Source organism: Cyanistes caeruleus, chromosome 15 (assembly GCF_971803275.1).
Source record: "Cyanistes caeruleus chromosome 15, bCyaCae1.hap1.1, whole genome shotgun sequence".
Taxonomy (NCBI): Eukaryota; Metazoa; Chordata; class Aves; order Passeriformes; family Paridae; genus Cyanistes; species Cyanistes caeruleus.
In genome coordinates this window covers 359,290-386,138 of record NC_141715.1, presented here as the reverse complement: position 1 = coordinate 386,138, position 26,849 = coordinate 359,290, and the positions used below count along the sequence as shown (strand labels likewise).

At 51.6% G+C, this 26,849-nt stretch overlaps 1 protein-coding gene and 2 long non-coding RNA genes across 4 annotated transcripts in view; all 3 read right to left on the bottom strand.

Moving 5' to 3' along the window:
* Positions 1–26,849, bottom strand: part of PPP2R2B (protein phosphatase 2 regulatory subunit Bbeta) — a 67,061-nt gene that overhangs the window by 29,360 nt on the left and 10,852 nt on the right. Inside the window, exon 1 of one of the 2 annotated variants that reach the window (XM_086851253.1) lies at positions 15,580–15,820. The exons of the other annotated variant lie outside the window; for it this stretch is intronic. Within the exon in view, the coding sequence (XP_086707379.1) occupies positions 15,580–15,649 (70 nt within the window). The 5' untranslated portion in view covers positions 15,650–15,820. Of the gene's footprint in view, positions 1–15,579; positions 15,821–26,849 lie in introns of those variants that run through there. 2 annotated transcript variants of the gene reach the window in all.
* Positions 8,659–9,794, bottom strand: LOC147650314 (uncharacterized). The gene is made up of 2 exons (XR_015276723.1): positions 8,894–9,794; positions 8,659–8,798 (listed from the first exon to the last, which is right to left on the bottom strand). It is a non-coding gene; the product is annotated as an uncharacterized LOC147650314 (long non-coding RNA).
* Positions 19,513–24,300, bottom strand: LOC111935429 (uncharacterized). Its single transcript, XR_002867691.2, has 4 exons — positions 24,132–24,300; positions 23,963–24,025; positions 23,791–23,871; positions 19,513–23,368 (listed from the first exon to the last, which is right to left on the bottom strand). It is a non-coding gene; the product is annotated as an uncharacterized LOC111935429 (long non-coding RNA).

The following is a 26,849-nucleotide window of genomic DNA, read 5'->3' as shown; positions in this document are numbered from 1 at the left end:
ACGGGTGCCCAGCACAAGGACACCTGTGAGCTGAAGGCAAAGGGATGGTTCAGATGGAGGAAAGACAAGACCTTTGGAAGAAAAAAAAACATCTCTTGCTCCTTTTGCCTCACAGTGTGTGGCAGCCACATCTCCAACCACTGCTCCAGATTGTAATTTCCCCATATTTTAACAGAGGTTCTGTTTATGAAACTGCAAGAGGATTTAGCACTTATGAATAATGCCATGAGGTCTGGGAGATGTTTCTTTATATGATTAACTGACCACAGGTCATTTGTTTTACAACAAAGAGGCTCAATGATCCATGCACACTGATTTATTCAGATTTTTTTATTCCCCATCTAAGGCAGTGGCTGACATCTTCCTGGCACCCATATCTGCACAATGATGGGAGGAATGCAGACTGTGAGAGCCTGTACTCAGTGCTTTACATGACAGTCCATCAGCTGGGGCAGAACTGATGGGCAGGAGCCCCAGATCATGGTAGGGGAACCCAACTGGCACTCCAGGTTTCACAGTGAAGCACGCCAGGGTTCTGCTTTCAGGTTCTCCCTAGCACTCAGTTCACTGGGGCATTGCCACATGTTTCACTCATATTTTTGATTTCAGATACAATATTTGCTGCAAAGACAATGGGTATTACAAAATAAACGGGGGGAATCAATAAGCACCCTGTCTTATGGACACCCTTAACACTGCTTGCTGATGAAACACTGCTACACTGAAACAGTGTGTGAGAACTGACAAGTAGATTTCACTCTGAATAGAAGTGGAACTGACAAATGTACTGTAATTGTCCAAATTAAACAGCTGATGGCAAGTACCTGGCATCCTCCAGGTACCACATACTTTCCCTCCATAAGCACCTGATTTTGATCAGTCTGTGTTCCAGGAAAGGATGCTGGAAAGGTTACCTTCCTTCTGCATCTGGCTCTTAGTAATTGAATAGGAAATGGTATGGCTGCAGAAGAAGTCTCCATCCAGTGAAACACAGAAATGCCTGGATTGGCACTTAATTGTTGTTTTGTTTTGCTGTACATAAATAATGAGGAGTGAGGATGCAGTACTTTGAAGTTGAACTTTGGACTACGAGCAAAGCTACAATGAGAGTAATAAATTATGCAAAACTATTTGCACTTGGAATGTTAATGTTTCAAGATGATGCAAACAGGCACTTTTTTAAACCTCTTCTAAAAACCCAAAGAAGCCTTGGGACCAAACCATATGGTTTAAGTCAGCGGCCCATAGCAAGCTTAATGCTTCTGCCAGCCAGCAAGGATTTGGGCAATTAGTTTATTAATGTGTTTATGTAAACAAAGAGAAAAAAGTTGGGGAAAGTCTCATCATTTTCTCTCTGCCAAACTTACTGAGCTTCATCAAACAGAGAAAATGCAAATCTAAAAAACTTCAAAACCCAACAAAGCCCCAGGCATCCCCAGCACCCTGACAAGCAGAACTGGTGATCCCATCCCATTACAGGGCTGAGCAGAGCGGTGCCTTACCAGAGTCATGAGGAATGAGAGAAATGGTCCCTTCCAACCCCAAGAATCTATGGAACCTCAAGCAGAAAACTACCATATCACTTATAGTTTGTTACTACATATCCCTGACTCAGGACAAGGAATAGCTAATTATCCTAATTGCTTCTGCTTTGGGAATGGGTCCTTGACACTTGGATAAAGGTGCCTATAAACAGCAGCATTTCTGCCTGCTCAGGCTGCAGGTCAGGCTTTATATGCTCTGAGAAGATTAACTTTATTCTTAGTGAAGAATTTAATTACAGGAAGCGATTAGCCAAGTGCTCCCAGTCAATACAGATGCAGTACGAGCTGTGCAGGAGTGGGCACCTTTGCTCCTGCGCAGGAAGTCCAGAACAGGGACATTATTGCAAAGCCATTTGGGTTTTAAGTGACACCAGCCAGACCTGGATCTCCACAGGCCGATTACAACATGCTGACTTAAGCAACATTCAGCAGGGCTAGGAAGGGGGAAACTAATAAAAAGACAGTAGGAGGCTGAAAGTCCATTTTAAAACGCAGGAATACATCAGTTTATAGGCTTGTTTTCTAATTGCAACACTGCAAAAATCAATGGCTTTTGGAAAGTGAAAGAAACACAGCAAACTGCTTGCAATCTCTGCTAGTCAGAAAACAGCACTTGCTGATGAATATACTGTTTTCTCTGTCTTTTGGAGGATAGGACAAAAGAATGCCATGAATACTTCCCATCTCCTGTAACCCTTTCCACTGCATTTAAATAACTGCAGCTATTCACCAAGCAAGAAAAAACCCGTAATTAAAAATACGTAAAATTAAAAATATACATAATAAATAATTAAAAATATTAATTAAAATATTAAAATAATTAAAATAATTAAAAATAATTTAAAAATATACGTAAAAAATACGTAATTAAAAAAACGTAATTAAAAAATTAAAAATTCCAGCCTCCAAATAGCACTGCCAAGGACTACCAAAGGCTAAATCTGCCAAGCCAGCCAAGCTGCCTGTTAGCACACTGACATGGGAGGCAGCTGGGTGCGATGGTGGAACACCGCGGTGTGTGCTGAGCATCCAACAGGGAAACTCGCTCGGCTGATATCATGGTGTGTTTTTCTACTGCTAATTACCACCTACACCTCTTCCCAGACTTGGATGTGCAATGAGAAGGTACTGGCTGGGCCCACTAGTCATAAGACCACCAGCCCAGCAGCTGCTGCCCTGAGCCTGACACACAGCTTTTCCAGAGGCTTGGTTTCATTTGAAGGCCTGAGACTGCACATGCAGAGGAAAAAAGCCTTTTTCTGGCAAACCCTAGTCCTCTGATTTCATCACCTCATCAATAGCTTTGCACATTGTCAGAAACAGATGGCAAGGAAAGAAAGAGGTTTGGTGAGGCAGCAGCTATCAGGAGATCAAGAACAAAGTGCTTCCCAAGTCTGGAATTCAGCTGTACAGCGGTACCTCAAAGCAGGGCACAGCTCCTCCCCAGAGCCAGGAAAATCATTCCCAGCCAGGGAAGTGAGAAGCACACATTCCTCAGCCTGGCTGCACCATCACTGTGGGACAACACACTGCAGAGCAGAGCTGGTGCTGCGGTGCCCCTGCTTGGAGAGGAGAGCCAGCACTGGCCATGCTCACTGCTGTGGTCACTCCCCAGGGTCAAGCCACAGTCTGTAAACACACCGAAGAAGGCGGGCAAGATGCTTTGCCCATCCCCAGCAAATGCTGAGACAAGGCAAGACACCTGGCCTGACATAGGCAGACACCTCCTGCACATGAGAACATGAGCATTCCTGCCAAGTGCATCCCTCCAGAACACACAAGGAGCGGTAAAATTCATCTAAAAACAGCCTCACCTGCTCCTTTCTCAAGAGAAAGCAGAGCCTTCTTAATTAAAGAAACAAAGCCTTTAAGAACAGTACTCTAAAGCCCTTCTGGTTCCCCAGGTTGCATGGGTCCCTGGCAAAAGGAAACACACCAGACATGAGCACAATTTGGCGCAATTTCTGGCAGTTCTGTGCAGAATCTTTCCTCCTGCTTCTGAAGGAGGGCTCTGGCTCACCCTGCCCCGCTGTCCTGCTGCTCCCACATCAGCAGGTCCATGGCTGCAGACACCCACTCGCCCCATGAGGAGCTGCGGAGCTGGGAAGGGGCAGGGCTGAGTGAAGGAAAAAGGCAAGAGCCATGACCCGAGCCCAGCAAGCAGAAGGCTCACTAGAGGTAGGGATAAGTGTGTGTGTGTGAGACACACCCTGTGTGTGTGTGCACTGTGTGTGTGTGTGTGACACACCCTGTGTGTGTGTGCACTGTGTGTGTGTGTGAGACACACCCTGTGTGTGTGTGCACTGTGTGTGTGTGTGACACACCCTGTGTGTGTGTGTGCCGAGTGTGTTTGTGTGTGTGTGCACTGTGTGTGTGTGTGACACACCCTGTGTGTGTGTGTGTGTGTGTGTGTGCACTGTGTGTCTGTGTGTGTGTGTGCACTATGTGTGTGTGTGTGTGCACTGTGTGTGTGTGACACACCCTGTGTGTGTGTGTGTGTGTGTGTGCACTGTGTCTGTGTGTGTGTGTGCACTATGTGTGTGTGTGTGTGCACTGTGTGTGTGTGACACACCCTGTGTGTGTGTGTGTGTGCACTGTGTGTCTGTGTGTGTGTGTGCACTATGTGTGTGTGTGTGTGCACTGTGTGTGTGTGACACACCCTGTGTGTGTGTGTGCAGTGTGTGCAGTGTGTGTGTGCACTCTGTGTGTGTGTGACACACCCTGTGTGTGTGTGTGCACTGTGTGTGTGTGTGCACTGTGTGTTTGTGTGTGTGTGTGCAGTGTGTGTTTGTGTGTGTGTGTGCAGTGTGTGCACTGTGTGTGTGTGTGCAGTGTGTGTCTGTGTGTGTGTGCAGTGTGTGTTTGTGTGTGTGTGTGCAGTGTGTGCACTGTGTGTGTGTGTGCAGTGTGTGTCTGTGTGTGTGTGCAGTGTGTGTTTGTGTGTGCAGCCAAGTTCACAGTAGCAAGTGGAGACACAGTTAACTAACTAACTAACTAACTAACTAACTAACTAACTAATAACTAACTAACAGTTATCAGTTAATTAGTTAACCAACTGATTGCCCACAGCCATACGGGCTTTTCAATTCACAACTGCTCATCCCTGAGAAAAGGGATCCCCAAAATGTTTGTGAACATTTCTCTGCCCTTCTGCCCCATCAGAAAGGGGGAGATGGCTCCTGCGTGCCTGAGAGAGAAGCTTGGTGCAAAGAGGACACCTTGCACTCTGGCTGGTTTTGGCTGTTCAAGGAGATGGTAAGAGAGGTGGAAAAGTCAAAGGTCTAAAAAGACAGCATCCTTCTGCAAGACACGTAGAACCACAGTCCTCCCATCCCAGACCTGTAAACCACAAGGGATACTGTGACCACACAGCCAGAGACATCAGGGACAGGGTCTCACACCTGTATTTAACAAACAAAGCATCGTGGCTGTGTCCATTATCAGCCAGGGAAAGGGAATATGTGGGTTGGGGTCTGCAGGCCTTCACAAACTGACAGTAGCATTTGGCCCCAAGAGCCTAACTTAGAGCAAGACTAATTGTATTAAGGACCACGGAGCGTATTGCTTTGTTTGTAATGAGTTTTAGGCTTCAGAAGCTGAGAATCCCATCTGCAAGAACAGACTGTTGCAGGATTCATCTATTAATAGCCACTGGTACACACTTCCAGCTGAGGGACACGAGGAGGGAGGAGACAACCAGATGGAGATAATGCATTGGGGTGACACAAAGCCAAAAAAAGGATGAGCCATTTCCCCACATCCTCATACACATCTCAGGCTTGCAGCAGGGAGCAAATGAAGTGTCACATGTGATTAACTCATAAACATCCTAATTAGAAAGTTCTTACATTCGAACAAATGTCCAAATATGACGAGACTTCAGTATCCTCCCCAGAGCCCCATGCAAATGAGGTAACACTGCAGACTTCAGCTTCAAAGCAAGGGCCATGCCCAGCCTGGCACTGCACTAATGGGCAGGAATCAGGAAATCCCTCTGCAAGGTCCTGTTTGTGAAGTGCTTTGAGACCTGCTAGTGAAGGTGTGCCAGATGAGAACCAAGAGCCACTATTGTCCCCTCAATGCTACACCCAGATCAAATTCTCAAGCGCCTGACTCAGGCTGACCTCCAAACCAGCCTGTAAGCTGGAACTGTTGGTGCCACTGATGGCACTGCAATGAAGAGGAACTCTGCCCATCTCAAGATCCATTGGAATCATGGATCTGGACTCACTGTCACCAAAACAGCCCCAGCTACAAGGTAATCTCTGCACAGGATCATCTTCATGATCTTGGGTGAACTCAACCATTTAGTGCCACAGGTACTGATCTCTGGTTTTCTTTTTATGCCCGATGTTTTTCTGCCTGACAACTTCCATTGCTGAGAAAAGTTGAATACCCTGTCATAGCTGGAGTTGCTCCATCAGTAACACCTCGCTGCTGCGCTTTGCAGGACTCCTAATGAAAAACGTCACATCAAGTTGCCAAATTACGGTATGAAGCAGGATCCATAGCCAGATCTCTGTGGCAGGAGAGCTTCCACTGAGCTCTACAGGGGTGGAGGGGCTTCCCTCAGACACCTCCAGGATGCCAGCAGCATGACAGCCCATCAGCACTAGGTTTTCTCCATCACCACAACACACTTGCTAGCAACAGTCCAGAGGCTCCCCACAGCAACTGTGCCTCCAGCCCCTCCACCCATCCCCCTGGGCTGCTTTCCACTCAGCACAAAGAGCACAGCAGAAGCACAGCTCACAGCTCAGAGCATTGGTGAGCAAAGCCAGCAAAGCTCCTGGGACTCACAGGCATCACCATGGCAGACAGGTTCCTGTTGCTGCAGGACTCCAGCCATGACCTACAGACAGAAATCATGCTGGCTCTGGCTCTGCACAAACCCCCAGCACAGAGCCCTCACCTAAGGCCAGGCTGGAGAAACACCATCACCAAGATTCAGCCAAAACTCAACAGTTTGTCACTGCTGATAGAGGTGCAGGTCCCTGTTTGCTCTGGTGCCTTCAAAGAGTAATTCTGTGGAAGGAAACTCCTGTAGAGACGCTTGTGAAGATTCTGATGGGACTCTGGCTTCTGCCAAGAAATCAGGCAAACAACCAGAGTGCCTCTGGATCCCTGCATGACTCGTATCCTCCAGCTGAGAGTGTTACCCGAACAGATCTTCCCAAGCAGAGACAATCACAGGCAGACATCTGGCACACCGTTCCTGCTAGCCAGAAATTTTCAATGGGGAACCAGTTACAAAGCAACACTGCTCACGCTGTTATTATAATTAAGAATCTGTCAGCCTGCTGAAATGAAGGCCAAGTTTATTCAGGGACTGTGAGGGAGGGCTCTCCAAAACAGACTCTCTAATTCTCTCTCTTCCATTCCCCAGATCCCATAGAGATGCACGTTTTCACAGACAACTTGCCAGCTGAGGTTGAAGCAACCTCTGCCTTTGCTGACCTCCAAACCTCTAACCTCCAGCAGCAGACCCCATCTCCTGCTCTGAAACAGCAAGTGCAAGGGTCCCCCTAATCGTTATAGAGGTTTCCAGTGGAACTAGGAACAGCAGGCCTGTGTCCCATCCACAGGCAGGTATAGGTTCAGTGAGCTTCCACTGGTGCAATGCCATGTACCCCACCCTCAGGACAGCACCTCAGGGATCTACAGAGCAGGACCCCATGGAAGCAAAGCTTGTTTTCTTGTGGGCAATTTCATGCTGGCTGAACAGCCTCATGCCTGCACATCTGGACACTGCAGGTCTCCAGACACATTTCACAGGGCCCCCATGCCCCTGGAATGCCACCCATGAGATGGGCATTCTCCCTGGTGCAGGGTTTGTGCAGGAGCTGCACCGCAAACACACGAGAACAAACACCCAGAGTTGTGTACTGAGTTTAATGTTAAACAAGCTACAGCCCCTCCAACACCGGTCAGCATGTGGCACCGTCAGTCTGAGCTCCGTGGTGAGACAGACCCAAGGGCTGGTGCCCCCTGCACTCCCTGACCTCGTCCCCTTCTCACTCAGTAAAACTGACTCAGCCTGCAAGGGAAGGGATCTGTCAGCCCTGCTCAGCAGCTGCAAGGCTGGTGCAGCAATGGGCAGTCAGGCACTGGCATGTGGTGTTTGGTCAATGCCTGCACTCCTCAGGGAAGCTGCTGTTCATCAGGGTCCAACCTCCTTGCCTTTACTCACAGAGCTACCAAAGGGGATGCAAGGAAATGCCAGATAACAGCATCGAGGCTGCACTGCTCATTTCAGGGCTACCTGCTGATACAGCAGCACACGAGCAGGGGCCCAAGCACTGCCCCCAGCTCTGCCAAGGCAGCAAGGGGCAGCACCACCACGGTAGCACAGCTGCAGCCAACCAGGGGACTCCCAGAACACCCAGCACTGGGCACAGAACACTGGTCTGGAGCTGGCTCCATCACTGTGCACTGTGGTGGCACAGCATTGCTCCGTCCCCAGCAGTCAGGGTGCCAGGGCAGGGTGAGGACAGGGCAGGACCTCAAGGGCACTCACTGTGGAGCTACACCAGCTCAGGTCACACCTCAAATCACAACTGAGACACGTCTCTCCTGCTATCAGCTTGCTATCAGTTGATGAAGACCCAGATATCAAGAATGAAAACACCAAGATGAAACTTTAAAAACCCACCGGTCTTCCAAAGTCTTTAAAACCTTGAAAGTGAGCACATTTAGGGAGCCCTGCTCATGTGGGTGAGTTGGGCTGGGTTCACTGAAGCCACAGCTGAACCAGAAGCTGTTTTGGGGTCCTGGTGGGTTTCCCCACTGTTGTACATCTCAGCAAGCTCATTATCAGCATTTGGAAATGTTTGGCTTTGGTACCCCTTGCGCTAAAATGAGCTGCAGATCAAACCAGGCAGTCAATAGAATTTTAAAATTAAACTACAAAATTATTTAAAATCCCCTTTGAGGACGTTATCACAGGGTTAACACCCACTCTTGGCTTCAGATAATACAGCGGCAATAAATGGTAATGTGCTCTATGAAACATGATTTATTTTTGCTGAGCAGGCTTGGCATTATAGATCTCAGCACTCTTAACATTTAAAGTTGTTATTCCAATGACAAAATAGACATGAGGGAGATAACAGTCTTTATCTCCATTAATGTTTTATTGTTGTTCAGAGAATATGGATATGGACTGATCCAAGTGTAGGAAAATCACAGCAATTTGTTTGCATATTGGGAAAGCTGAGATAATGGTTGTGTTTTATGACCGCACCAGGGGATCAGCTGAAATGCAGGACAGAGCAGATCAAAATGAGGATTAATCGGCTGCTTTGGTTCCTGGTTTCTATTCCGGTTACACTTCCATTCCCAGGACCTGCCTTAGCATGACGTTAGAAGAGATGGTCCCTGCGCGTGGCCGAACAGCTTTGGCACCCGAGGAAGTGAGGAAACAGCCTTTAAAGGAAACACAAAGGCTGCACAACAGTTCTGTGCAGTGCAGACAAACAGCACTGCCACCGAGGCAGGATCCTTCTGGATATTCAGCTGCCTGGAAGCGACTCTCTGCTCTCCCCGAGCCCCTCTGTCAGGGCCCCTGCAGCTTCCTGTGGTGTCACAACACAGAGCTCCTGACCTGGCACTTCACCTCCTTCCCAAGGTACACACTGCACCTCACAGTACCACGACACCCTCTGTAAGCTGAACCTGAACCAGTGAGCTGGAGCTGCAGCGAGGTCTGTGCTGCTGGGGGTTTAAGCAGATAAAGGCTGAAAACTCAAACAGACCACACACCACCTGCCTCATCCCAGGACCCCCTGGGCAAGAGAGGACAACCCTTTCCCTTCAAGAAATCAGGTGCATCAGGGAAAAACAACAACCAGTGCTGCCCTCAGTGAAGACATTGACTCCAACAGCACAATCACACCTTTACTGGGAGGATGGCAGGGAGGTGACCTGGGGACAGCATTCCTGACAGCACACAAACAACACACCAGCATCCACACATCTGGCCTCCAGTGCCCAAGCCTGGGGCAGGTGGCCACGGTGGCGTCTCACCCTTTCCCAGAGCACTGGGGTCAGGACCAGGCCAGTCCTGGGTTCGCTGTGCCTCAACTGCCCCTCTCCAGGGCAGGGCAATCGCCAGCTCCCCAGCTCATGGGGATTTCGGGAGGGCTGCAAAGAGCTCAGGTGCCGCTGGGCAGGGCTGCCAGGTGCCCGGCAGTCGCAGCAGCTCTGCACAGGGAAGCTGAGATGGGAAATCTGTGGCTCCGTTGCTCAGCTCCAGGCACACCCGCTGTGCAGCGGCTGCAGCAGCGCTGGCTGCCGGACCCCGGCAGGTGCCCGCAGTCCCCACAGAGCCCGGGTGCTCACACGGCTCTGCCCGGGACCGGGGCCGGGACCGGGGCTCTGCCCGCAGCCGGGGCTCTGTCCGGGACCGGGACCGGGGCTCTGCCCGGGACCGGGGCCGGGACCGGGGCTCTGTCCGGGACCGGGACCGGGGCTCTGTCCGGGACCGAAGCTCTGCCCGGGACCGGGACCGGGGCTCTGCCCGCAGCCGGGGCTCTGTCCGGGACCGGGACCGGGGCTCTGTCCGGGACCGGGACCGGGGCTCTGCCCGCAGCCGGGGCTCTGTCCGGGACCGGGACCGGGGCTCTGCCCGCAGCCCGGGCCGTGCCCGCTCGGCTCAGCTCCCGGCCGCAGCCTCACAGCCCCGTGCGGAGCGGCAGGGAGGAAGCAGCCGCTATTTTTATCTGCCTGATCAGCATCCTGCCAGGTCAACAGGCCTGGGCTCCACTGCGTGAGCCACCCCTCACCCCTGCACCAGCCCACACACCTCTCTCACAGTGGCTACGGAGGCACCGGCTCACCCAGCAGCGCTCCCAAGCCATCCCAGCTGGAATATGTGTATTCTCAAAGGATTTTTTCCACAAACATTTATTCCCCCAACCAATCACTAACAAGCAAGTCTGGACTCAATGATCTTGGAGGTCTTTTTCAGCCTTAATGATGATATGATTCCATGATTCTAAGCCTGGGGTACACCTCTGCTCCAGCTTGCAGTTAGGGAAGCTGATGATCACCTAGTCTGCCACGGCATCAAGCCCTTCCACCTACTGACTTTCCAGGCACCAGATCTCACCAGCTCTTCTGGGAGGAGGCATCAGGGGTTTGGCACAGCCCTGCAGACTCCTGTTCCCATGAGCAGCCACAGGGGCAGTCTGCTGGGTCAGATTAGGAGCACATCCAGCCCAGCATCCTGTCTCCAACAGACAACAGGCAATACACAAACAGAGCAACCATGCAACGTTTCCATTAATATTCTCCCACACTCTGCAATGTTCAGCTCAGGGGGATCATGAACCAGAGGTGGTCTCTACATTTAATAAATCTTGACCACTTTTCCAAGTCCCTCAATTCCATTTTGAAATCTGGAGACGGGGCTGTCCTGTCTGGCACCCCAAGGATCACCCTGCGAGCACCCAAGAGCACAGCCTGGGGTCCTGGGCTTGAGGGCCTGGCCCGTGCTGGGTTCTGACCTGCTGCAGCTGGTCCCCAGAACACAGGGACCCCACAGCAACAGGGACCAGGGTAACTCCAGGCTGTAAGGCCAGACCCCTCCACGTGGATGCTGGTGCCTGCTGGGAGTGACCCAGCTTTTCCAGCACTGGAGAGGGAGCAGCTTGGTTCTTGCACAGAGTTGAGGAGACTGAGAAAGATGCAAGCCATCACCAGTGACCAGCACACTCCTCACAGTCCATCTGCAGTGGGTCAGTCACATCATTACCTCCCAGTCCTCTCAGTAATCTTTAGATTACTGAGTCCCTAGGCACATCTATTCTCTCATTAATCTGTAGATTAAAGTATCCCCAAATCGGCTTTGACGTAGAGCACTGAAAACAGTTGAGTTATGCAGAGATCCCGTATTAGGCAGAAGGAGACATCTCTGTGGGTCCTTCCCTGGGGGGAGCACAGGCTCAGGAAGAGGAAGGGATGTCCAAACACAGTACATGTGTATAAATAAAAAGCAGAAAGGATGGGACTCTGTTTTGTAACCGAAGCAGTCATGTGATAAAACAACTTCACAGAGGTTCCTGGATTAATTAAATCTCAATCCAGATGATCTCCAAGCAATTTGCATCGTTTGCAACAGCAGAAATACCCAACAGCTCTTGCCCTAACCTAGCACTGAGAAATGCTTCACTTGGTGCTTTCCTGGAGACTACATACAGATTTTTTAAAAAGCAACCACCGTACCACAGAGAGCTCAAGGCAAACTTCCCTTGCATCAGGGCCCCCTCCAGCAGCACGATGGCAGGGCAGGATACAGGCAGGATGGGAACGACTGAGAGGTGGACAGAGAGTTACAGTGGGAGTAACAAGATTAAATCACAAAAAGGAAATAAAGGTTTAGTGGTAGATTTCTCAACAGCAAAACCTATTTGGTTTGGGAAACACTCCCTCAGGAGATCAAAGATTTGCAAGGGCATTAGCCAGACCCGGGAAAGGGTGCGGGGAGCAGCCATGCAGTGGCCCACGAGTGGCTGCGAGGTGCCATGACTGTCCTGCCCAGCAGGAGGGCACGGTACATCCTCAAGGCCACGCAGCCCCAGCCGGGTCAGCTCCGTGCCCACAGGGGAGAAGGTCCCTTGGCAGAGCCATTGGGAACCAGGAACATCCCTCAGGATGGCCCCACACCATGGCCTTGGGACATGAATACTCCCAAGGATCCTTCTCCAGCAGCACAACAACCTGGCCATGCCCACCTCCCCATGAAGCCCAGGTGAGAGCACTCCTCCTCCCCGTGCCACGCTGGCAATCGTGGGTGCCAGGGCTGGACCATGCCTGTGCTGCCCACAGCCATTGCTGGGTGTGGACATGCACAGTGTGTTAATGCACACACCCCAAAATGCACGCTCCTCTCCGAGACTCCTGCCAGAGCCTCCCCAGAGCAGGTCCCTGGGGGTGCAGGGTGCCCATCACGCCCTGGAAGAGTTCCTGTCTGTTGCATCACAACAATGCCAGCGGGAAGGGCGCTGTCTCGGTGTCTCCACGTCTACCCAACCATCAGCTGCTGCAAGAGCTCTGAGACATGCCAGGTGAACAGCACTGCTGCACACCCACAGCCTGAAGGAGATGGGCGTTTTGGGTCCAGCTGCTGAAATGGACCAACTTGCGGAAGGGGGCAGGAAGGACCCTTGAGGCCATATCTGCAATAAGCACAACTAGAAGTGGAAGCTGCTCCAAAGGTTGTTTGTATTCAAATGTCTCAATTTGTCCTACTTTTGTCTGGGCACTTAGCAGAATTGTCAATGAAAATAGATTCATGCAAAGCAAGAACAAATCAAGCATATTTTCTGGACATTTTTCATGGGAGATCTGCTGCTCTGCAGGAGTGCTCTGAGATCTGAGCTGGCATTGACCTGGAACCCGCTCACCCTGCCCCCTGTGCCCGGCAGACCTTGTGACACGGCTGGGGATGTGGGCTGCACCTCAGCACCTCCCTGGCAACCCAGTCCATTTAGCATAAGAGCCCCGTTTCCTCTCAGCAATACTCTGAGCTGCACAAGAACAAGGCATTCAAATGTGCATTTGTGAAATACCATCCTCACCCCATATTTGCATGAAAATACCAGACCTATTTAAGTGACAACGACACTTCACTAAAAGCAAATTACATAACCCGGCTCTTTCCCTCAGCTGACACACCAGAGACACCTTCATTTCCAAAGCAAGTCTGCACTTGCTGCACAGCATTTGGAAGGATTTTCTTCTTTCTCAACTGGATACCACAGCGTTTTAGGCATATGCTGCTTTCACATGTAGAAAAAAGAAAACTGAACTAATTTTTTTATCTTATCAGAATCTACCATTTCAAAGTGCAGTCAGCCTCCCTCTAGCAGCACCATTGCATGGAGTCAGGACTTCTATACAGTATGAAGAAAAACTCCCGGCTGATACACAGCCATTAAATCCCCTGCTGTACTTCCCCCTGCCCTGCCACCGCAGCAAGGATCACACTGCCATTCAGTCATCTACATCAGTAGATTCAGTCATCTACTGCACAAATGTGTCTGTTTCATTTCTACCGAGAGGATTGCTATGGTTCCCTAGTACGATGCACAAGGTTCTTCTGAAAATGCCAGCATACAGCCACAGACTACAGACAAACTGGATCTTACCGCTGAAAATCCCCAGCCTTCCCAGTGCCACCGGCAGAAATCACTGCAGGCTCATCTCAACCCTCCACCCTTTCCCCACCAGGAAACCTGAGTTCTCAGCAGGTCACAACAAGGTAGCCATAGCCCAATTTTACATTCGCTGGCTGTTGCAGTTGCTTTTTAGAATGCAGCAACAGCAAATTCATCCTTCCTAGAGAACAGAAAATGGTGATGTGAGCCAGACAGCTGGGAGGTGTGGGAGCTCAGTCCCATCCTGGCCACAGCACCCTCCTGGAAGCCCTGGCTCGCACCGGCTCTCTCAGCAGAAATGTCCCATCAGCGTGGTGTGGCCTCTACAGGTCCATCACTCAGCCCCACAGCAGGTCTGCCCACTCCCCAGCCCCACAGTGCACTCAGCACCTGGCCCCACAGCAAGTCCCGCTGGGCCCCAGGCCTGCAGTGTGAAACAGCCAAGGAGAGCAGCAGAGCCAGGGATTCCCCAGGACAATCCCACCCCAGCACCTGCCGGCTCTCATGCTGAGCCCTCGCATTCCAGCTACACACAAGCAACACCAGCCACCATTTCTTCGGCTTACCAGGTATCCAAAGCTTTCCATTACTATATCAAGCCAAAGATTTCCCACTAGCTAAACCCTCCTTTAGCCATGTGACAAAATTCCCAAAGTCTGGCTTCCTCTGAGTCTGAGGATGACACAGTATGGGAAAGCCTCTTTGGCCACTCATTAAGCTATGAAAAAGCCTGCTCAGACTCTGGTATGGGGTCTGGTTTTTGAAGTCTCGTTGAAGGTGTCAGTGCTACCAGAAAGGGTGGGGGGTTCAGTTTTGCTTTACATCAGCTGCACTTTCCTCCTGAAGCAAGAGAGCAAAGGGAGGTTGTGACAGAGCTGATGTGAAGTTGACAGCCGTTCAGCTACCAGGGAGGACAGCAGAGGCAACAGCAGTTCCATCCCCATCCCTCCTTCACCCCTCACTGGTGGAGCTGCCTTTGTGGTGGCTGCAGCATCATGTGCAGGCTGAGCTCATGTTCTGATGTCTGAACTGAACATGGCCACACCATCTTCTCCGCTCTTGAGCCATTACGGGAAACCACTTTCAAATGCACCACGAGCCTCACCGGGGCTGTGACATTATCTATGTCCAACAGCCTTGGCATATCCTTGCATCTGCAACGCCGTCAGAATTCATACACCTTCCTGAAGCAGCTTGTAGTGAAAATAGCCCCGAGACAACTGTTCCATTGACGAGACCTGCACCAGCGCTTGCAGTATTCCCGCACCCCACAGCGCGGCTTCAGCCACCTGCAGCACCTCGAAAGCCCTCAAGGGCTGAGGAACCCGATCCTGAACCGCTGCCACCTCCCGCATCCCGCTGGCTCCGACGAGCTCCGCATCCCTCCGGCCCCGCGGGCTCCGCTCCAGCGGGGAAGGGCTTGCGGAGGGGTCGGGACTCCCGTTTCTCCCGGAGCCGGAGGAGCGGAGGCTCAGGGGCTCCTGGAGCAGCCCGGCAGGGCTGGGGGCTCCGCTACAGGGCGGGAACGCGAGGCTTCGGCCGCCCCGGGGCAGGAGATGGGGGCGGCCGCGTCCCGGGCGCTGCTGCGGGCGGCTCTCGGTGCCCCGGCTCCGCCGTCTCCGCCGCGCTGAGGGACCGGCCCGGCCCAGGGGAGCCCACCCAGCGACACCCGGCGCTGCTGAGTCACCGGAGCGGCACCGCCGCGCCCGCACCGAGCCCCCGGGGCCGCCGCCCTGGGGCTGAGCAGCCCGGGCGGGGCAGCGCTGCCGGTCCCGGGACAGCGGCGGAGGGCGCGGGGCGGTGCGGGCGGGGGCCGGGGCCGCTGCGGTGCGGCCTCACCTGCTGCGGGCGGGCCGGGGGCTGCGGGCCGGGCTCACCTTCCGTGGCATAGCTGTGGTCTCGCAGGAAACTGCTGCTGATCTTACGGGTCTCAGCGTCCTCCTCCATTGACGGCGGGCAGGCGGGCGCGGGGCGTCAGCAGCCGCAGCCGCGGATCCATCATCCCCCCCCGCGCCCTGCTCCGCGGCGGCGGCCGCCAAATGCGGCGGGGGGGGCGCAGGGGCGGCGGTGCCCGCTGGCTCCTCCCATACGGCACCGACCGGCACCGCGCGGGCGGGCGGAGCGCGGCGCGGCCCCGGCCACCAGCGCGGTCCTGCTCGGAGACCTGCCCCAGGAACGCTCCGGCCCGGGGATGCTCCCACCGCGGGGGATGCTCCTGCCCTGGGACGCGCCCTCCTCCCTCGGAACGCTGTTATACCTGGTGACTCACCTGCCCCGGGGACTGCTCCTTCCTGCCCGGGGCGTCACTGCCGCTGCTGGACACCCCTGTCCTTGGGAAAGCTTCTGCAGCCTTCAGGGAGAAGGATTGCTGCTCCCTGACCTGCCTCCCCAAACGCAAGATCCCATCTGAGGCTTTCAGGAGATCTTTTTTGGCAGAGCCAGAGCATGTGAAAGCCGGGTGTCCCGGGACAGGGGGAGGCAGTAAGGGCCATGGAGGCGGTCATGCCAGCAGCGCTAAGGAGGCGTGTGCCCATGGGCAGTTGCCCCAGGCTCACCCTGTCTTGACTTTGGAAGGGGCTAGGAATGTTCAGTGACTTATGACCACAAAGGTGGATGTGAATGGGGGGATTGGTGGCATCTAGAGAAGAGGATGAACGCAAGGGCTATGGGGGAAGGGAGGACTTTCCTGTTCGGGGCACATCTCTGGAAGGACAGGCTCTATTCTGGACTCATCATCTGGTACACACCAAAGGGAAACAACGGCTCACTGGAAGAGTTTTGTGTCTTGGTAGAGTCCAGGAGGAAGCCTTGGCACTGGCTGAGGCACTGGCAGACACAGGGAGGAAACTCACAGGGGGCAAGTTCCCTCAACTCCAGCACCTGAAATTGGAAGTAGGCAGCATCAGGACACAAGAAATCCCGAGCCAGGCAGCAATATGCATGCTGGGCAGCAGTGAGAGAACAGCCACTACTCTCCACTCTCAATCTGACCCACGGTGTCCCTTCTGACCTCACTCTCCACTGCTCAGCAGCTGCTGAAGGGAAACAGGTGCATGGACACAGCCAGGGGTCTGACCCAGGGCTGCACCCCACAGCACCCCACTGCTCCATACTGCTGTCAAGACCCACCTTAGCACTGTTTTGGTTCACTGTGCACAAGAATCTCATCAGTGCTGGGCACTGGCCGGGTGCAGCAGGGGAGCTGGCACACGTGGGCACAGCCCCGTGGCACCTTCACGCCGTGTGCCCACTGCAGCACCCCTCGAGACCCCCGAGCCAGGGAGGAACTGCAGAGCTCGGTGTGCCACAGCACAGGAGCTGCTTGACAGGGCAGGGCCACGTCAGCAGGGAGTGTGACAGGAACTGGAGGATGCAGAGGGAATGGACAAAGACGGTGGATATCATTGTAAATACAGCGGTACGCTGCAGCTTGATTTCCTCTCCCAACTGTAGTATCATAATTAAAATTTCATTGGAAAGGTGCAAGATTTTATAGCCAGTATTATTATTCTGAGATTCACTCAGAGATTTTGCTGAGATTCACTGCCTGCTTGGGGGCTGCTTATTCTAGGGAAGCACAGTAGAGAAGCACCTCTGAGCAAGAAGGCTCAAGGACTCCAGTACCTCCAGTATGCACATCTTTTGGACAGCATGTTCCACACCTGTGCTGGACAACCACACCAGCACACCCAGCACATCACCACACGCCTTTTGGAGGAGTTTATGGATACTCTCGGACAAGAGGCAAGAGAAGGAAAGCTTGTTCTACCCATTGTGACCTTATGAGGAAAGGTGAATTCCCAGGCCCACAGCTGCCTGCCTCCCCAGGATGTTTTCTGAAATGCTGTCACGCAGAGGCTGATACAAGACATTGTAAAACTGCACCTTGGAGAACTCTGGCACTTACTCATATGCATACATAACTGCAGGATTTGTCAGTCAACCACATCACGTTACAGGGCACTCATTAATACAGGGATTACTAATGTGACAAGCCAGAAGCATTCATCAGACAGGCATAAGCCTGAAGACTCCATGCCCAAGCCTTCACTGAATTATCCTGGAACGTGAGTTACTTGCTATAATCACCAGGCACATTTAAGTCAAGAAAACACATTGTATTTGAGGCTGAGGTTGCTCTTGGCTGCAGTGGGGGAGAGCCGCAGGTTAGTCTGCATTCACTCCCTGTGAAAAGGCACACGACCTGGCCATGGCCTTGTGGCACAGAGCAGAAATATGCTGACCAAAACTCTCTTGCAGGCCAAAGCGAGCCACAGCACTAACATCATGCTTCAGAAATCATTTTTGTGTTGCTGGCAGCTCCTTGTGCATACGATAGCGCAGCAGACCAGACCCCAACACACCACAGGACGTGGAACTGCTGCTGGCTCTGGGTGAGTCGGTGACACCTCTGTCTGTGGTGTCCAGTCCCCGAGAGAAGGACAAGGACCTCCAGAAGGAAAAGAGAGATGGAAAAGAAAGACTAAAACCTCATCACAACACTATCCCCAGGAACTGGGTTCCCTCTGTCCACAAGCTACACTCACCTGCAGGTGTCCTGTAAGAGGCAAGAGCAGCTTCAAACAAGAAAAACATGTTTTGAGTAAACAATTGTACCACATCACCTCCTCCCATCAGACCCCAGATGCCAAATGCCAGGTCAAAGGCAATGCCCAGCTGAGTAATGAGCCCCTGCAATGCCCATGAATATCATAAACACAACCAGTGACCTCCCTTCCTTTTCAGAAAACACCATCTTCAGTGTATTTTCATTTTAATAAGTGCCAGGTCCCTTCTCCTTTATTAAGAAGCAAAAATAATTCTCCCATTGTGCATGAGTTATATTTACGTATTCATAAATTCTGCAAAGTTTTACAATACACTGTATCATTTGAACAGATCCAGAAGCCACCTGTTTGTTATGCATCACACATAGGAGCTGCATCATGAAATCCATTTATTCTCTGTTTTTTTAAACCCAGGAGCAAGCCTTTACAATAACTAAAAACATTAGCTGTCCTAAGTGGGAATACATTTGCGGATTAAATTCGCCAAAGGTCAGCTTGTAGCTGTCACAGTTTCCCAAACCCCCAGGTGTCCACCGTGTTCTGTACTTTGACATCTGAAGAGCTAGGACACTTTCCACTCCAATGATTTTTGCTTCAATTAGAGAGGCTGAAGAGTTCCATGCTCAGCTTTCTGTGGGATCTAAACAGTGTGTGAAGAATAATTGAATCAAACTTCCAATTTTATGCTCCGTACAGAACTTCATTCACAGAATTTATTTTACCCTCCTGTCCATGAGCACTAAATCTATTCCTAATTACTGTTTTGGGTTAAAACAATACCCTCATCTTTTAACCTTTAAATACAGATAACAAAATTTCTTTTAAAACTGTAAGCATTATTTCTGTTGGTTAAGTGCCCCTCAGTGGGGCCCCAGCTCTCTGGACAGTGCCAGAGGTCAACCCGTGAGGAGAAGCACTGGTGCCAGCACCTGCCCATGGCACAGAGGGCAGAGCTGGCAGTGAGAGCCTCAGGGTGCTGTGAGTGAGCTCAGGGCGCTGTGAGTGAGCTCAGGCTGCTGTGAGTGAGCTCAGGCTGCTGTGAGTGAGCTCAGGGCACTGTGAGTGAGCTCAGGCTGCTGTGAGTGAGCTCAGGGCACTGTGAGTGAGCTCAGGGTGCTGTGAGTGAGCTCAGGCTGCTGTGAGTGAGCTCAGGCTGCTGTGAGTGAGCTCAGGGTGCCGTGAGTGAGCTCAGGGTGCTGTGAGTGAGCTCAGGCTGCTGTGAGTGAGCTCAGGGCACTGTGAGTGAGCTCAGGGCACTGTGAGTGAGCTCAGGCTGCTGTGAGTGAGCTCAGGGTGCTGTGAGTGAGCTCAGGCTGCTGTGAGTGAGCTCAGGGTGCCGTGAGTGAGCTCAGGGTGCTGTGAGTGAGCTCAGGCTGCTGTGAGTGAGCTCAGGGCACTGTGAGTGAGCTCAGGGCACTGTGAGTGAGCTCAGGGCGCTGTGAGTGAGCTCAGGGCACTGTGAGTGAGCTCAGGGCGCTGTGAGTGAGCTCAGGGTGCTGTGAGTGAGCTCAGGGCACTGTGAGTGAGCTCAGGGTGCTGTGAGTGAGCTCAGGCTGCTGTGAGTGAGCTCAGGGTGCTGTGAGTGAGCTCAGGCTGCTGTGAGTGAGCTCAGGGTGCTGTGAGTGAGCTCAGGCTGCTGTGAGTGAGCTCAGGGCTCTGTGAGTGAGCTCAGGGCACTGTGAGTGAGCTCAGGCTGCTGTGAGTGAGCTCAGGGCTCTGTGAGTGAGCTCAGGGTGCTGTGAGTGAGCTCAGGCTGCTGTGAGTGAGCTCAGGGTGCTGTGAGTGAGCTCAGGCTGCTGTGAGTGAGCTCAGGGCTCTGTGAGTGAGCTCAGGGCACTGTGAGTGAGCTCAGGGCACTGTGAGTGAGCTCAGGCTGCTGTGAGTGAGCTCAGGGCGCTGTGAGTGAGCTCAGGGTGCTGTGAGTGAGCTCAGGGCACTGTGAGTGAGCTCAGGGTGCTGTGAGTGAGCTCAGGGCACTGTGAGTGAGCTCAGGCTGCTGTGAGTGAGCTCAGGCTGCTGTGAGTGAGCTCAGGGCACTGTGAGTGAGCTCAGGGCACTGTGAGTGAGCTCAGGGTGCTGTGAGTGAGCTCAGGGCACTGTGAGTGAGCTCAGGCTGCTGTGAGTGAGCTCAGGCTGCTGTGAGTGAGCTCAGGGCACTGTGAGTGAGCTCAGGGCACTGTGAGTGAGCTCAGGGTGCTGTGAGTGAGCTCAGGCTGCTGTGAGTGAGCTCAGGGTGCTGTGAGTGAGCTCAGGCTGCTGTGAGTGAGCTCAGGGTGCTGTGAGTGAGCTCAGGGTGCTGTGAGTGAGCTCAGGGCACTGTGAGTGAGCTCAGGGTGCCGTGAGTGAGCTCAGGGCACTGTGAGTGAGCTCAGGGCACTGTGAGTGAGCTCAGGCTGCTGTGAGTGAGCTCAGGCTGCTGTGAGTGAGCTCAGGGCACTGTGAGTGAGCTCAGGGTGCTGTGAGTGAGCTCAGGCTGCTGTGAGTGAGCTCAGGCTGCTGTGAGTGAGCTCAGGGTGTTGTGAGTGAGCTCAGGCTGCTGTGAGTGAGCTCAGGGCACTGTGAGTGAGCTCAGGGTGCTGTGAGTGAGCTCAGGGTGCTGTGAGTGAGCTCAGGGTGCTGTGCTCTGCCTGCCTCAGCTCTGTGAGCAGCACAGTGACCTGAAGATGCAGGCAGACACTGCTGCCCCCTCTCTGTCCCGTCCCGAGGGTGGAACATCCCCCTGCTCCAGGGTGGGACAGGGAACTGCTCCCTGGAAGCAGGACATCCTCTGCAGCATCTCAGCCTTGTAGACTGATCAAACTACGGAGCAGTGCAGGTGGTGGCCACTTCCACCGGCACTGACCAGGTCTGAGATGCTTTGACTGAAAGCCCATCTCCTAAGGGAAACCAGGGCTTTCATGACACCCTTCAACATCTCATACCAGAGCCAACACCTGGTCTTTGATCTGGGTGAAGGTCATGACACACAATTAGTATTCTGAGGAGGAGAGCCCAAAAAGCCCTTATACAATTTCTCCTATCATGTCCAGTGCTCCAAGTCCTTCAGCTCAGATTGCAATAGAGACAGCACTTTAGCTCTGCAGATCTGAAGAGCTAATTATGCAGCACAAATGGGGTAATTATACTCTTATTCTCCACATATAATTTGTGTCAGCCACCTGGGTTGGTGGCTGCCAGGCCCATATTTAAGGGACAACTCCATAAGGAAAAAGCTGTCTCAGGGAGAGCCCCCCATGCTGCACACCCTTCAGGAACCCAGAGCTCCTCACCATCCCATGCTGAACACACCCAATGCCACAGGCACAGGTTCCTTGGGATGGCCAGAGACACAAACACCAGGTCAGGGATCTCAGTCCCCAGAGGATCACAGACAACTGAGTCCTCCACAGACAGTTTATAAATATTGTGCCAGCAGAGCACCCAGAGAGATCGATGCTCCTCTCTTCCAGCCTAGAAAGCCTGGGCAAGGCTCACGAAGAGCAGCAGCCAACAAAGACCATTCCCATCCAGCCATGGAGGGACATGCACGGAGGGTAAACCCCCTCTGGATGGACACCTCCACGGTCAATGCCTCATGTAGGGTCATCCCCTGTACCTGCAGGCTGCGCTGGGCTGCTGTGTGGTCTCCAGGGAAGGTCTGCAACCCCCAGCACATGTTAATACCCTCTGAGCCCCTGTGCACCCTCCACTGTTCTCTGGAGCCCTGCTTTTGTGCCCTTGCAGCACAGCAAGAGCTGACTGATTTCACTGCACTAAGTCAGTTTGTTTTTCATGTTTTCTCCTGTAAGTCACGTAAGCAAGCTGGGGAAGTCATAACCCACTTCTGTGATGAAGTCTCAGTTATATGAGCCTTAATTAGCATGACTTGAGGAGGGCCAATAATTTGCCAGATTAAACCAATATCAAGAAAATTGGGAAGCCAGGTTGCATGCAGAGGACAAGCTCTTCTTCCCAAATGATGGAGAGCAAGAGTCAAGACCTCGGGGCAGAAAAGGGAAGAATCAGTTCATTGAATGCAAAGTAGGTGAAAACTTCTGCCTCCCAAAGGTCAAATGATAAATTGATCTACATGGCCATGACCCCTGCCGTGTTGTTACAGGTGCTGGCACAAGCTGTACATGATTAACAGCGCACCAGTAATGAGCACTGCCACACACTCAGCCTGGCCCGGGAACAGCTGCTCCCCAAGGGCTTTCCCTCCTGCCTCCAGTTACACCAACCAGCTTCCGATGCATTTTAGCAGCTCTTTCCAGATGCAGTCTTTCCCACTAAGAATTTTATGCCAGGCTTTAGAAAAGCCCAGACATCAGATTCCTCAGTTCTTCAGACTCCTCCTATAACGCAACAGCGGCACAGCAACAATATAATGCACCTGTACAACAGCAGCATAAACATGGTGCTTCTAGGAAAAACTTGCTAAGAATTATTTCTTATTCTATTCTACAAATGATCCAGCCATAACATACTTATTTCCTCCATATTATTACTAAGCTAAATACACTGCAGAACACATACAATACCCCAAGAATGGAATGAGGCACAGAATATTTCATGAGGATCTGAGACATCAATGTCTTTTAAAGGATACAGTGTGAACAGTTTGTCACGTGTTTCTCACATCAGAGATATAATTAGCTTAAATGCTTACACAGTAAATAGGATTTGCCACTTCTGAAGATTAAGGCCACATGCTTCAGTACTGGAGCATTTGAACCAGTGTAGCATAGCCTATGCTAAGGAATAAGTTTTTACTTGAAAGCAGCTGCTCTGAGCCATGCTGCAGCTGAGACCTGTCCACGTTGGTGCTTCCTCTGCTCCTCTGGGTTTGGCTTTTACCTGGAGTGATAAACTCCACCACAAGTGACAGTGGAAGGTGACAGTGGAAAACAGACACATTGACTGTGTATCTGGAGTGAAACACATTGCAGGGCACAAGTGCAGGTCTGCTGGGAGCTCTGAGACAGAACACAGCCCAGATTCCAGCAGCACGGCACACACGCAGCAAAGTGCGCTGAGGGCCTTACAGAACATTCAGCAGGACACTGGAACATTGCTCACCAGAGAACCATGACAGGGAGTCTCAGGCTGAATTCATCAGCTGATGATCAGGAGAACCAACAAAAGAGAAACAGGGATAAGTGTGAGTACTGAAAAAGCAAACTTTATCATGTAATGTATTTACATTGGGCACCCAGATGTCTCCCCGCACATCCTGGTACATTATTTGCAAGAATGACTATTTAGCATTTATTCTGTTAAATTAGCAATTAATATGCAAAATTTCATATGGCCTCAAAGGTGGATTTTATTTGAAAGAATGTTCATCAATGAAACACCAACATATCCAGGTCACTGTGAATTGTATTTCCTAAACTGCAATTACTTCACAGCCTTCAGTTAATTGAATATGTCCCACATCAAAAAGTAATGAAATCATGCTATAAATTAAAATAGGCCTGCCCATTTACAACAAACACAGTAAGTTTCAGAGCATTAGGATTCTGAGGCTGGGATTACTACCTTATAAAAATAATTCTACTTGTCCTCAGATGTCACCCAGCAGCAGCAGAGCAAAGCACACACAGATGTAGCCTGGCCAGCCTTACAAAATGGAAAGCACAAAGGCTAATCAGTCAGAGTTAACTCCCCAAAGGAAAGGAAACTGTGTGTCTGGCAGAGCAGCACTCCTGACCTGCACAGGGATTAGCTGAAGTTCCACAACTGTCAGAAGGATGGATGGTGACCCAAAATCAGCCTGGTGCAAAGAGCAAAATGGGGTAAAACAAAATACAGCCACTGCTGCAATGCTGAGAGCTGGGGAACCAAGAGAGCCAAGAGAGAGTAAGGAGTGATCAGCTCACCTACTGTTTCCACATTAACGGGAATTTGTCAGTTTTTAGTGGTACTTCACAAAGCAACAGCCAACATGAGCCAAGGGTCCGTCCCAATTACTTTGTCTCCCCCTACCCTGGCAGAGGGTCCCCATCTGTTGGCAACAGCCCATGACAAACCAGGTCTGGAACCCAGCACAGCACCGGAGAGCCAGCCTGGCTCACAAATGCTTTGGTTACTGCTCCTCTGTGACAGCCCCACAGACAGGGAGTGCCCAACCACAGCAACCAGAGCAGCTCCAGCCTTTGGGCTCCGGCTCTGTCCTGCCCAGCTCTGCCCTCCACCTCACCCCAGGTCAGTCTCATTCTCCAGGATCACCTGAAATTCAGCATTCCGGTGTCACACATCATTCCTGGGGCTGTGCTTCCTCACGCTTGGGTCCTCCGGGTGCCTCCAGCAAAAACCAGCAGCTTGGAGAGGTGGCACTGGAGCTGGCCAGGGTTCCCACCCCTGGGAAGGCCCTGGGTCCTGCTGGCCCTTTCCCAGGCAGCAGAAAGTGCTACTTCATCACAAAACAAAAATATACCTCCTTTTTGAAGTCCCAGTGTAAGCGCCGGGTGTGACTCTGGGGAGCCCTGCCTGGCACTGCCAGCCTCCCACCACGTCCCAGGAGAATTGACCTCCTTTCTCCAGGCTCCTCTTCAGCCATGGAGCAGGGAGAGCTCCCAGGAGCAGCTGTGGCCACAGTGAGAAAAACTTTCTCTTCTGTGTGGTGTACAGCCCTCATACTTGTTGACAATGATTGCCACTTTTGGAGACCTCCAGCAGGAAAGGTGGGATGTCAGTATCACCCGAGGACAGAAATGGGCTGGAAGAACACTTCACTGGCAGGATAAATACAGAGGATGGCCTGGGACATGGGCCAGGTCTAGGCTTTCCTTACACTATGGGGAGACCAGACTTTAACAAAATATAAAGCCGATTGTTCTACCAAAGAATCTTCATGAACTACAGCTTAGGGGAGGGGGAAAAGAAAAACAGGAGACACCATGGGGAGCCTTTAAAGTTTGCCTGACTTCTCAGAATGCCAGTGCTGTAAAACTAATATTTGTATGTCACTAATATTTACATATAATGTATCTCGTGTCATTTGGAAAAATAAACCTGGAAAACTGTTAATTAATAAAAGATATCACGTCTTATTAACGTTCTTATAGTAATTATGAAAATCACATATCCATCTGTTAAGCAGTCAGCAAACAAGACAAACGACTGTGTTATGTTAAACAGATTATAAAATGCCTGGGGGAAGGAAATCTAATAGCCCCTACCCAGCCATGAATCAAGCAGCAGCACATGGGCTCCAGCACACAGGAACACACACACGTGCCTTTCCCAAGGCTTTTTCCTGGAATTACATATAATAACAACATCAGCAATGAGGTCAGTATGACATTAGGCATAGAAGCCTACACTGAAATATGATGATGTGGTCATTAAGATTTTATTGTCCTTTAAAAAATATTACTTCCTAAAACAGACAACTACTCCCCCAAAGATGAGAGTGGAACAATATGCAAAGTAACGTTAAATCCAATTGTCCTTGTAAACATGGGAATACAGCTACTTTAATCCAACTGAATAAACAAAACTGATTCAATTCCTGTTATGTTTGTGAGTGATTTCTGAACATTTAAAGGGAGAAACATCCATGCATGGAGAGTAATTGATTCATTAGCATGAACACTGTCAATGCACTCACGTGTTCTGTGGAGCCCAGCGCAGCCCAGGGAATGCTGCACACCCATCCTTCACACCAGCTACTGAGTGCCAGCTTGTAGCACTCTCACCTTGATTGTGACATAAAGTACTTGTGCTCATTACAAAGAGGCAGCTGAACAGCGTATTTCACACGAGGTCACACGTATTAGCAACTCCCTTTGCCACTGCAACTCACAGGGCACTGCCACAGAAGGATGTCCTGGACAGAAGACTGAGCACCCCGCTCCCCCACACAGGCTGCAGGCATCTCCCAGCAGCTCTCGGCTCCCTGGCTCGTCCCCAGCACTTCCCACACTTAGCTCCAACCTGCCATAACCCACGAGAAAGAGTCACTTTTCATCCTGCCAACTGCAGAGTCTGTTTTAGACCTATCCACCACCAGCATACACATCTTTTGCCAACAGGCTTTGACAAAGAGGCTCCGGTGCTTCATTTTCCTGAGACCCAAATTCATGAGAACAGAATGTCAAAGATGTAACAGCAAGGTTCACCTCACTCCTGCCCTCCAAAAATGGGTGTCAGAAAAATATGGGCATGACAGTCAATCAAAAACATTCCCCGTGGCTTTCATAGACTCACATATGAAAATTCATCAGGGTGAATTTTAAGTTTCAGCAATACATGGAGTGACGTCAAACACAGTAAACCTGCAATATCTTTCATCTCAAGGACAATTATCCTTGAGAAATTACAAAGCCAGCACAAAAAGGACAAGAAAATTCCAGGGCAGCCCAAGCAGCAGGCAGTGCCTTTGCTGTGCAGCTGTGCACATGCTCGCAGTCAGGACACAGAACCCTCAGAACACGGGGAACTGTTTGTCTTCAGGGAAGGCACAGGACACCCCTGGGGGCACACAACAGCCCTGAGCAGCCCCTGCTCTCCCCACACAGGGCCAAGCCCTGCTCCTGGCTCTGCACCAGGTGCCCTTGGGCCTGGACTTGTTCGTGTACCAGGAATTTTCAGTG